The 12,495-nt window shown below is 41.8% G+C and overlaps 1 protein-coding gene across 1 annotated transcript; it reads left to right on the top strand.

The window, feature by feature from the left end:
* Nucleotides 1–870: 870 nt before the first annotated feature.
* Nucleotides 871–12,169, top strand: LOC110525952 (uncharacterized). Its single transcript, XM_090237927.1, has 7 exons — nucleotides 871–1,095; nucleotides 3,078–4,121; nucleotides 4,541–4,708; nucleotides 7,140–7,290; nucleotides 7,742–7,933; nucleotides 9,358–9,532; nucleotides 9,668–12,169. The coding sequence occupies exons 2-7, from the start codon at nucleotides 3,082–3,084 to the stop codon at nucleotides 10,579–10,581; spliced, it is 2,640 nt and encodes an 879-aa protein (XP_090094053.1). The 5' UTR covers nucleotides 871–1,095; nucleotides 3,078–3,081; the 3' UTR covers nucleotides 10,582–12,169.
* The last annotated feature ends 326 nt before the right edge of the window (nucleotides 12,170–12,495 follow it).

Genomic DNA, 12,495 nt, shown 5'->3' with positions numbered 1-12,495 from the left:
CCAATCAGGGTTCAGGATTAGACCTACCCGTTGTATAATACCCGCTAGACTACCAGTCAGACATATTGCTCAACAACTGAGCTCTTCTCCCATGGTTCAGTGAGGTTCTCCAACGCCATGTGGCTGTATTGACTCACTACACGTTACACTGTCCTAATATGATTCAACTCAATCCTTCTGTTTATGCTGCAGAACACCTCCCCATCACCCAAGTGGGTAAAGCAGACCAGGTGAACAAAGGAATACCTTGAAATAGTCGAATGTTCCCAGTCATTACATTGATACCCTAATATAAAATATGTCAAAGCAGACAGAGCTTCACTTTGATTTAGTTTTGTGTCTATACAACTTGAAATGCTGAAGTTATGTCATCATGGCACTGGAACTTTCTACATAGAAATTACAACCTAACCAAGAGCATTCATCAGCTTCACAAAACTAAATATGATTCCTAATTCAATTCAATCATATATGCATAAATTGTCTTTCCAGCATCAATTGTTTTTTCACATTTCCTGAAGCCATTACTGCACTAACTTCATAGCTACGTACTGTGGTATTATGTTCAACCCTGCAGGATGGGAAAAGCAGAAATGTGAAAGTGGCTCCCAGAACTGTTGGTGTTGAAAGTCTAAAACTCCTCTCCTAGACTTGCATGCCTTTTAATGAATGCACAATATTTAAACAACGTTGTAGTACAATTGAATTGTTAAAAACAAGCCTCCTCCAGTCACCCCCAAAGCCGTGTAAATCCTTATTTTGTAAAGAAATGAAGATGTCTATCTAGGGTTTCCTTATTTTTCTGCAGGAAGGCACTAGGCTTGTTGACTTCCTCTCCCCTCCCTTCCTTCCTTCTCTCCGAAGGTACTCATCTGAAAAATGAGAACAAAGTGATTGTTCCTGTTCACTTTCTTAAGTCACTTCAAATGCTGTCCGTGGACGGGTAGCTCATTGTCAGGACAGGAGCAGGGCGAGAGCGGAGCAGAGTAGCCAGAGAGATAGGTACAGGAGCTGGTACCTCAGCCTAATACACAGCTACTGCACTACTGCAACAGTACAGAAGAGAGGACAGACAGGCTGAGCTACACTGAGCTGGTGAGTCCCTCAGATCCAACAGAGGACTAACAGGGTAGGGGTATGGCAGGGGGATGAGGAGGGGCTTTTGTTTTAATGTGTGAGTTGTTGTTGTATTCACTGGGGATGCAAACTAGCATGGCAGACAGACGGAGAGCGACAGAGGGGTCTTTCCATGCTGTACCATGTTCTGTGTATAGTATTGTAATGTTGAATACTTCACATCATGATATTATTTTCACACTTTGAACGCAATAACAAATTGAAGCTTAGAGTAGACTATTTGTTGTGTCTTTCTATGAACAAGAATTGATTTGTGATCTAATCTTTATCCTTTATGATGACCATCACCATCCCTTTCCCTATCTCTTTCAACATTGGAAGATCTCACTGTTTTTGCTCTGTAGAACACAGGCGGTTGGTGAAACCTTAATTGGGGAGGACTGGCTCGTGGTAAAGGCTGGAGTGGAATAGGTGGAATGGTATCAAATTAGTGTTGTAAAGTACTTATGTAAAAATACTTAAGTCGTTTTTTGGGGTATCTGTGTTTTACTTTATTATTTATATTTTTGACAACTTTTACTTTAACTTACTACATTCTTAAAGAAAATAATGTACTTTTTACTCCATACATTTTCCCTGACAACCAAAAGTATATTTTGAATGCTTAGCAGGACAGGAACATGGTCTAACTCACACAATTATCCAGATAACATCCTTGGTTATCCCTACTGGCTCTGGTCTGGCGGACTCACCAAACACATACTTCGTTTGTAAATTATGCCTGAGTGTTGGAGCGTGCCCCTGGCTATCCGTGAATATAATAAAAACATGAAAATGGTGCCGCCTGGTTTGCTTAATATAAGGAATAAAAAAGTATTTTTACTTTTGCTTTTGATACTTAAGTATATTTTAGCAATTACATTTACTTTTGATACTTAAGTCAATTTAAAACCAAATATTTTTAGACTTTTACTCATGTTGTATTTTACTGGGTGACTTTACTTTTACTCAAGTATGACAATCCCGTACTTTTTCCACCACTGTATCACGTTTGATGCCAGTCCATTCGCTCCGTTCCATTCCATCCATTATTACAAGCCGTCCTCCTCTCAGCAGCCCCCACTGCTGTAGAATGATAACAGTTCACAGAAACATCCCTCACACTGTATTTACATAAATAGCCTTATTATTAACAGTATTGTCTCATCCTCTTTTAGCTGATCTGCAGAAGTTGAACAGTTCCCCGTCACATTGTCTGATTCACTCTATCACAGCTAATCTCATTTGTCTGGCTTCAGTTCAAAACCACAAAGACTCCAACATTGGTCTGATCATACACAGGCTACTCTTTCGTGTATGTCGTTGATTGGTTCTTCAGAGAGAATACAGGGTATGCAGACCTACAAATTGTCCATGTGTTTGGAACATGTGGATCTCTAAAGCACAGTAAGATATCATATATAGAGCAATAGCGGAGGACAAAAGGAGAAGTAACCTTCCACCCATCCGTGCAAAAATATGAACAGAGCAGAGCGAGGGGGAGAAGCGTAAAGTGTGCAAGAGGGAGAGGTACAAGTTAGTTCCAAATTTCAGAGGGGCAGCAGGTAGCCTAGTGGTTAGAGTGTTGGCCCAGTAAGCGGAAGGTTGCTAGATCAAATCCCAGAGCTGCCAAGGTAGAAATCTGTTGTTCTGCCCCTGAACAAGGCAGTTAACCCACTGTTCCTAGCCTGTCATTGTAAATAAGAATCTGTTCTTAACTGACTTGCCTGGTTGATTTAAAAAAAAAAGATGGGTGGATGAGAGAAGTGACAGATTAAAGAGGACAGCAATTTGTGTTGTCTCTACTACCTGTGTAGTAGGTGTGTCATTTAAGTGCTGTTTCCTATTCTTCAGGTCTCAAAGAAGCATTCTTATGATAAACATATTGTTTATATGTTATATATTGTTTATATAATAGTTTAAATAAATAACTGCTTTCCTCTCTGTATTTCCCTATGCAGGTAAATGATGGACACAGATGTCCTAGGTTTCAGACCAGACAGGAGGAGTCCTCTTAGGGAAGACCTGAGGCCTGTCTCTCACCCCAGTCTTTACCTGAGCCAATCTCCACTCTACCTGAACCTCCCCAAACGCTCCCTGTCCCCGACCAGAGAGGCCTACAGCACCACCTTCAGCCCTCTGACTCACCATCTCCCTATGGGCCTTGAGGATATTCATTACACCCAGGGCGAAGGCTCCCAAAAACGCAAAAGAACTCCATTCAAAATGGAGGGTTCCGAATCCCCCACTCCTGGAGACATGGAGGAGGTGGAGCGTCGTGGCAACACCAGGACTGTTGATCTCTCCCACCTTCCGTTCTCCCTCCCTTCTCATCCACGTCTCTCTCCCTCTCCCATGCCCATCCCAGGTATGATTGACCTGACCCGGCTCCAGCTGCACAACAGGGCTCGGTCTAGGTATGATCCACCTATGGGCCTGGCAATGCAGGTGAAACAGGAACCAATCAGCCCCTCACCTCTGTGGCCTCCCTCTCCTCTCCTCCTGCACCACCCTCCTCCCCCATTCTTTCCCTCTCTCCACCCCAGCCTCATCCCCTTCCCCTTTTTCATGCCTGGGCCTGTCATGCACCTCTCTCCTGGAGCCTTCTACCCCAGAGAGGCCCTCAGACCTGGTCGGTGTGGCCCAGACGGAGGCCCCCGAGGTGGGATGACCAGCGTTGAGAAGCTAGGTCTCAACATCCACATTGACGACAGCTACTACGTAGATGTAGGGGGAGACCAGAAGCGTTGGAAGTGCCGTATGTGTGACAAGTCATACACCTCCAAGTATAACCTGGTCACACACATCCTGGGCCACAGCGGGATCAAGCCTCACGGCTGCCACCTGTGTGGGAAGCTGTTCAAACAGCTGAGCCACCTGCACACCCACCTTCTTACCCACCAGGGCACAAGGCCACACAAGTGCCAGGTGTGCCACAAAGCCTTCACCCAGACCAGCCATCTGAAGAGACACATGATGCAGCATAGTGATGTGAAGCCATACAGGTCAGTACTGGGATGAGCTTTGTCTAGACCGTCTGTTCCGTTTCACACACCCAGGAGATACTCTTTTGTTAGTCGAGTTGATAACTAAGAAAATGGTTTAATTAGCAAGGACCTTACATTACATGCCTTCAGTCTTTGACTCAAACTTACAGGAAAACTCCACCCTTATGATGCAAAATGCATCATGCCGGCAGTATTTATGAAAATGTGATTGCAGACATGCAAAACATGTTGGGACTGTATCAACAATGGACCAATGAAACAAATGCCAAAATATAGCTTTTGAGTGGATTTTTCCTTTAAGAAGATAAACTAAAGTTCAGGAATAGTTAGAACTATGACTATTCATTACTCTTGATTAGTTAGTGTCTACGTTCTGCTTGACAAAAAAACAATTGCTATTCATCTCTCCTCTCCAGTTGTGGGGTGTGTGGGAGGGGCTTTGCCTATCCTAGTGAGCTGCGGGCCCATGAGCTGAAGCATGAGAAGGGCCAGGAGAACGTGTGTGTAGAGTGTGGTCTAGACTTCCCCTCTCTGGCCCAGCTCAAGAGACACCTGACGGCCCACAGAGGACCCACCCTCTACAGGTACATATACCCAGAAACACCAGCTGGGTTTTAAACCAGAAAATGTTTTTTTTTTAAAGAAGAGAAAAAAAGGGGGGAAAAGGGGGGGGTTTAAACACATTACCTCATTCGTCTGTTACCCTTATTTCTGGTTGTGGGTTCGGCAGCAAAAAATGTAATGCGGATTATAACAGGAAACTAGTTATGTCGCTTTCATAATAAAAGTCCCAAAAGACTTACAGTACCTAACACTAGAATAAAAGTCCTTATAAAACTAAGGCTACATGTCTACTACTGTATACATCTAATACAGTATGATTGTACAGTTATATAGTCTCGGGTATAAGCAAACGCTCTGATGAAGGCTCCGATGCCGAAATGTGTACGCTTTTAATAAATAATAAGTACAGTTCTGACTGGACCTCCATGTTCATCAGGTGACTGAATATCTCTTTCACATTCAGTTTGAACTTGAACTTGAATGTAAACATGTTATTTAATGCAAGCAACTTTCTGTTGACTCCCAAGATAGTGGGAAGGATTTAGCTTTTTGGGATAAATCCAGGCCACTTTTCTGTCCAGGTGTAGTGAGTTTGTGTTTATCTGTCTAGGTGTTGTGTCTGTTTTCTGTCCAGGTGTAGTGAGTTTGTGTTTTTGTGTCTAGGTGTAGTGTCTGTTTTCTGTATAGGTGTAGTGAGTGTTTGTTTTCTGTCTAGACATAGTGAATGTCTGTTTTCTGTATAGGTGTAGTGAATGTCTGTTTTCTGTATAGGTGTAGTGAATGTCTGTTTTCTGTATAGGTGTAGTAAATGTCTGTTTTCTGTATAGGTGTAGTAAATGTCTGTTTTCTGTATAGGTGTAGTAAATGTCTGTTTTCTGTATAGGTGTAGTAAATGTCTGTTTTCTGTATAGGTATAGTAAATGTCTGTTTTCTGTATAGGTGTAGTAAATGTCTGTTTTCTGTATAGGTGTAGTAAATGTCTGTTTTCTGTATAGGTGTAGTGAATGTCTGTTTTCTGTATAGGTGTAGTAAATGTCTGTTTTCTGTATAGGTGTAGTAAATGTCTGTTTTCTGTATAGGTGTAGTAAATGTCTGTTTTCTGTATAGGTGTAGTAAATGTCTGTTTTCTGTATAGGTATAGTAAATGTCTGTTTTCTGTATAGGTGTAGTAAATGTCTGTTTTCTGTATAGGTGTAGTAAATGTCTGTTTTCTGTATAGGTGTAGTGAATGTCTGTTTTCTGTATAGGTGTAGTGAGTGTTTGTTTTCTGTCTAGACATAGTGAATGTCTGTTTTCTGTATAGGTGTAGTGAATGTCTGTTTTCTGTATAGGTGTAGTGAATGTCTGTTTTCTGTATAGGTGTAGTAAATGTCTGTTTTCTGTATAGGTGTAGTAAATGTCTGTTTTCTGTATAGGTGTAGTAAATGTCTGTTTTCTGTATAGGTGTAGTAAATGTCTGTTTTCTGTATAGGTATAGTAAATGTCTGTTTTCTGTATAGGTGTAGTAAATGTCTGCTTTCTGTATAGGTGTAGTAAATGTCTGTTTTCTGTATAGGTGTAGTGAATGTCTGTTTTCTGTATAGGTGTAGTAAATGTCTGTTTTCTGTATAGGTGTAGTAAATGTCTGTTTTCTGTATAGGTGTAGTAAATGTCTGTTTTCTGTATAGGTGTAGTAAATGTCTGTTTTCTGTATAGGTATAGTAAATGTCTGTTTTCTGTATAGGTGTAGTAAATGTCTGTTTTCTGTATAGGTGTAGTAAATGTCTGTTTTCTGTATAGGTGTAGTGAATGTCTGTTTTCTGTATAGGTGTAGTAAATGTCTGTTTTCTGTATAGGTGTAGTAAATGTATGTTTTCTGTATAGGTGTAGTGAATGTCTGTTTTCTGTATAGGTGTAGTAAATGTTTGTTTTCTGTATAGGTGTAGTAAATGTCTGTTTTCTGTATAGGTATAGTGAATGTCTGTTTTCTGTATAGGTGTAGTGAATGTCTGTTTTCTGTATAGGTATAGTGAATGTCTGTTTTCTGTATAGGTGTAGTAAATGTCTGTTTTCTGTATAGGTGTAGTGAATGTCTGTTTTCTGTATAGGTGTAGTAAATGTCTGTTTTCTGTATAGGTGTAGTAAATGTCTGTTTTCTGTATAGGTGTAGTGAATGTCTGTTTTCTGTATAGGTGTAGTAAATGTTTGTTTTCTGTATAGGTGTAGTAAATGTCTGTTTTCTGTATAGGTATAGTGAATGTCTGTTTTCTGTATAGGTGTAGTGAATGTCTGTTTTCTGTATAGGTGTAGTAAATGTCTGTTTTCTGTATAGGTGTAGTGAATGTCTGTTTTCTGTATAGGTGTAGTAAATGTCTGTTTTCTGTATAGGTGTAGTAAATGTCTGTTTTCTGTATAGGTGTAGTGAATGTCTGTTTTCTGTATAGGTGTAGTAAATTTCTGTTTTCTGTATAGGTGTAGTGAGTGCCAGAAGAGCTTCCAGTACCCCAGTCAGCTGCAGAACCACATGATGAAGCACAAAGACATCCGGCCATACATCTGCAGCGAGTGTGGCATGGAGTTCATACAGTCCCATCACCTCAAACAGCACACACTCACACATAAAGTAAGGCTGGGTGGGGTCTTCATACTGTCCAAGTACTAATGTCCACACTAACATCAGGAGCCTTTCCATTTGGTGACTTGAAATGGTTTTGGTTGTTATTGTTTTTCATTTGCTGTAGGAAATTCATGACAGTATGATGGCTTTTACACTACTGGGCATCATTGCACATCATTGCTTCTGCTTCAAACAGTATTTTAGTACTACATGGTGAAGCCAGGACAAAGAGCAGCTATCCTCAAAAACAGACAAATGAGGCTTTGTTACAGTAACAGTAGCTGCATGTTTAGGCATTGTTTTAATTATACAAGGCATCTACTCGCTTGGTGTCATGCTAACATCTTGCTGCGATGTCTTGCGTGTCCCTGACGGACTTGCTTGTCAAGACGTAAGAAAATGTTCCACGATGATGGTTATTTCTCTCTCTCTCTTTCTCTCTCTCTATATATATCAGGGGGTGAAGGAGCACAAGTGTCGTATCTGTGGTCGTGAGTTCACCCTTCTGGCCAACATGAAGCGCCACATCCTGATCCATACTAACATCCGGGCCTACCAGTGCCACCTCTGCTTCAAGAGCTTTGTCCAGAAACAGACCCTCAAGGCCCACATGATCGTCCACTCTGACATCAAACCCTACAAATGCAAGGTGAGTGTTCTGATGGGGAATGTTCTTATGACATTCTAATTGCCACATGCAACAACTCCTTCTAAAGCCAGGGTATCTGAAGATAATACACCTTGTAGATGCATGTCAATAGTACCACAATTGGCTATCTGCCTTGCATGTCTTTTTACATCTCTGACCAATTTAACCTGCCTGGTCACTTGAACACAGATTGTTGAACATGTGTTTTGGCAGGGGTTCCCAAACTCTTTCACTTGGCCCCCCCCCCCCGAGGACATTTCTGACAGGTTATAAATAGCTCTCTATGGTATGCAATGACTGACATAACAAGTGTAACTGATGATGCACTACCCAATTTCGAAATTGTAAGAGTAGGTTTAAAGCCGGACTGAATACCTTTAAAAAAATGAATAATACCCTAATAAGGGTTAGGGTATAGCAGGGTTATTTCTATAATATAAAGTCTCTGTTGTGTTAAGTGGGACCACGTTTAAGCTAATGAAGCCAACTGACACTCTGAAGCAACTCCACATTCTGTGACATTGTTCTCCAGTAGGAGGGTTGAGACGATGAGCAAATAGCAGATAGAGAGGGGATTTGGCAGTGAGTTCCATCCTCGTCCATAGGAAGGATATCGCTGCACAAACTGCCTCTTTAACAATGGCCCCCAGCCTCCCGGGAGAATGGGCCACACAAATAGATTTCATCTCGCTTTCTCTGTTGCTGGAGGGAACGCTTCCTGTTTTCTCACGGTCCTCTTGGACAGTTTACAGTCCCTCTCTCCTCCTGAAGGAAAGGACCACCCTAATAAAAAAGAATGCAGAGGAAGGACAGCGCAGGAGTTGCCCTTCCCAGCCTTACTCTTCTGGCCCTGTCTCGCTTCAGCTTCCTCTGTGTGCGTGTGTCTGTGTGTGTCTGTGTGTGTGTGTGTGTGTGTGTGTGTGTGTGTGTGTGTGTGTGTGTGTGTGTGTGAGTGAGTGCACACGCGCACATTCATTCATGAGTACGTCCAACTCTGGTTACAGCTCTGAGTGCAGAGAGGATTAGTCATCTAACACATTAGTTGTTTGATAAAAACGAAAGTTTGATCAATGGGCACAGTTTTAGACTACACAGCGTGCAGTTTTGCCCTTGAATGGTATTTACTACACCATGAATTGCCACGGATGTGGTTCGGGGAATAATGGAATTCACAAGTTGTAATCAAGGAATGTGTTCACAAACTATTTCAATAGTTGCTATTTAATTATTTATTTGAGGAAAAATTACAGCACATCTTGGTTTTGGTTTATCAACTTATCTGTCTGTTGCTTTCAAGCACGTACAATTATTTCCTAGGACCCTGATGAATTATTTTTAAGGCCGAAAATAAATCTGTTCCATAATCATTTTGTGCTCCGTGAGCACATATTTGACTGCTTTCTTTTGTTTTTCCTTGTTTTCAGCTGTGTGGGAAGGAGTTCAACAGAATGCATAACCTGATGGGCCATATGCACCTGCACTCTGACAGTAGGCCCTTTAAGTGCCTCTACTGCCCCAGCAAGTTTACTCTGAAGGGAAATCTCACCCGCCACATGAAAGTCAAACATGGGATCATGGATAGGGGCCTGGATGCAAGAGGTAATTACTAAAGGCTATGGAGGAATTCATTATATGGTTCCTCTCTTCCTGCATTGAGACTTCCTACAACATTCCTACCCTGAAGCTAAATCAGAATCAGCCGGTCAGTTTGTAACATGAGTCTCTGTCCCTCAGTGTCCAGGCGACAGGGGCGCTTCTGCCTGTCAGCCCCTCTGGGCCTCCTGACCCGTTACAGCCAGGAAGAGCCCTTTGACCTCTCCCAGAAGCCCAGGCGGCCGCGGCCCTGCCTGCGCCTCTCCCAGTCGGATGGGGAGAGCGTCCCGGGGAGCTCCTGTCAGGACGAGGATGAGGAGGAGAGCCTGTACAGGAGGAGCCAGTACAGCCCTGAGGTCTACCAACACCACACTGGGGGACAGGTGTACAGGTCTGAGACAGCTAAACAGATGTATAGAAAGGATATGGAGACTAGTGGACAGGTGTACCCTCCTGGGGCAGATGGTGAGGTTTATCAGCCTGTTCCAGAGCCAGGTGATGCAGATAAGCAGTTGTACCAGTGTGTGACAGGTAGACAGGTGTATGACTCTGACTCAGAGCTAGGTGACCAGCTGTACCAACCTAACCTAGAATTAGGTGACCAGATGTATGAAACGGAGTCAGAGGAAGGTGAACACCACATAGGTGGCAAGCTGTGTTATCCACAGTCAGGTAATACAGGTGAACATACGTACCACTCAGATTCCGAGGTAGGTAGCCAGTCGTACCATTCTGACCCAGACCAGCTAGAGATAGGTGACCAGCTGTACCAGCCTGACCCAGACCAGCTAGAGATAGGTGACCAGGTGTACCATTCTGATCCAGGCGAGGAGATGATGGACACACCTGAACCATGTGAAAAAGACTACCACTCAGACCCTGGTGTCTTAACAAAAAACGTAGGGACTGATGAGGAGGAAGAGGAGGATTTGGTGAGAGCTGGGAGCAGGGTGGAGGAAGAACAGAGAAAGCAGTTTAGACGTTATCTTAGCAGGGAAGAATACAGACGTGTAAGGAGTTATAACGACAGTAAGAGTTCCTCTTCTACCGAGTAGTGACAAGAGGAGTACGAGTCGTGAATAGGCTACTGTGCTGAAGAGAAGAGGGTTGAGAGCTATTGTAAAAGGGTGGGGAGAGAATTGAGTAGTAACGCGAATAAGCCACTGGCGAGACCTCAGAGATAATGTTTGCTTTATAAGTGTAGTTTTAAATCTAGAAAAACTGGCCAAATTGCTAACTAAATTAGCCCTGTAGCATTTAATACTGCTATAAAACCGAACAAAAATAAGTTTAGAATTTGTATGACATATTTGAATAATCAAATGTTAGAATTAAACAATGAAGGCCTTTAAACACTTGTTGGACAATAATTGTAAAAATGAAATGCCTTTTATGGTGTCTGACGGAGTTGAATCCAGTTAGTTGCACTTTACATCTTTCAAGAATCCCTGAGCTCGAAAATAGCAACATTTTCTCACAGCCCAATTGGCAAAATGTGTCAAATAGCATGCCATTAACTATAAAACGGCACATTTTTCTCTTCCTCTGACCTTGCCGGGGGCGTCCGCAAAACTGTGCAACGCCCCTGGAATAAGCTGTGAAGTGTGTTGTATTTCAGGCTGGTAGAACGGACAACACATGTGCATGTGAAAAGACGTGTCTTAAAGAAAGGCTGAGTTGAAATCAGGGTGAAATTGTGCTGTGAATAAAATTCTGTTGTTTTGAAAATATATATTTTTTCTAAATTGTTACTTTTGAACTAGTACTTGTCAATCTATAATGAATTAGCATGGGATTACAATGTGATAAAAGTGATTTCTCTTTTTTAATGCTAGTTTCAAATGCTCTTCTACTGGAAGCTTTAATAGGTCTGTAAATTATGTTGTTTGTTGTGTGATGTAATGAGCGAACAAAAGTAATCTCATCTAATGAGAGACTTTGAAATTAATAAAAGTGCTGTAAGAATTAAGAATTAAGATTTTTTTTTTGGGGGGGGGATTTACGCTTTAAAGGTTGTCTCATATGTAGAGGAAAGTAATGAGAAGGCACACCACAGCCCACTAAGCAAGGACCGACGGAGACGTCTTATGGACGTCTTTTTTTGGTTGTGTCTGGACCGTCCGCCTTTTTGGTGCGGTCCAGACTGGCCTTGATTTCAACATCCACAGACTTAGATTTTTGGTCTGGACCGGACCAAGTCTGAACCAATTATAGACGTCTATGCTTGGTTCAGATTTGATCTGGTCCGGACCAACCTTAATTTGGCTCAAACATAGACATCTATGATTGGTTCAGATTAGGTCCGGTACTGAACCAATCACGCTCTACTGTACTGAACTGTGCCGTACTGTACTGTGCTGTTCAAACTGGTGAAACATAGTCTAAATGTCTATGACTCGTTCCAATTTCGACCAGCCTTGATTCGTTCAGATTTTTACTTGTTTGGGGGCGGAGCTCATGAGAATAATACACAGCATGCTCTGCGAGATTGTGTGTATTGTGTGTATTGATGTGAAATTGTTAGATATTACTTGTTAGATATTAGTGCACTGTTAGAGCTAGAAACATAAGCATTTAGCTATACCCGCAATAACATCTGCTAACCATTTGTATGTGACCAATAAAATCTGATTTGATTGAAGTGTTTCATTTTTACATTTTGGTCATTCAGCAGACACTCTTATCCAGAGTCAGTGCACTTAATTAAGGTAGATTAACATCAACATATCACAGTCATAGCAACAAGAACAAATATTTCTGTAACCATTGCTGAGAAAGTTATTGTAGTTGAAGTGGTCTGTTGGTTTATTCTGTAAATTGGATTACTTAGAAAATCATCGTTGCTGGTTTTAAAGCTTTTGAGAAAGCTATCATAAGTGCATGTAACAGATGAGGACAATAATAAATAGTATATATTGCAATCTTCCTCTCCTATATTAAATGGATAACAAATAGTATTATTATACAAT

The sequence above is a fragment of the Oncorhynchus mykiss genome, chromosome 6 (genome assembly GCF_057628025.1).
Source record: "Oncorhynchus mykiss isolate SJ-2025 chromosome 6, ASM5762802v1, whole genome shotgun sequence".
Taxonomy (NCBI): domain Eukaryota; kingdom Metazoa; phylum Chordata; class Actinopteri; order Salmoniformes; family Salmonidae; genus Oncorhynchus; species Oncorhynchus mykiss.
Note: the sequence above shows the minus strand (reverse complement) of the source record. Positions and strands in the feature narration are given on the sequence as shown.

Coding starts and splice junctions, on each gene's coding strand:
- LOC110525952 (XM_090237927.1), top strand. CDS start 3,082: ATGATGGACACAGATGTCCTAGGTTTCAGACCAGACAGGAGGAGTCCT. Junction 7,291..7,741: donor AGCACACACTCACACATAAA/GTAAGGCTGGGT, acceptor TATATATATCAG/GGGGTGAAGGAGCACAAGTG. Junction 7,934..9,357: donor TCAAACCCTACAAATGCAAG/GTGAGTGTTCTG, acceptor CCTTGTTTTCAG/CTGTGTGGGAAGGAGTTCAA.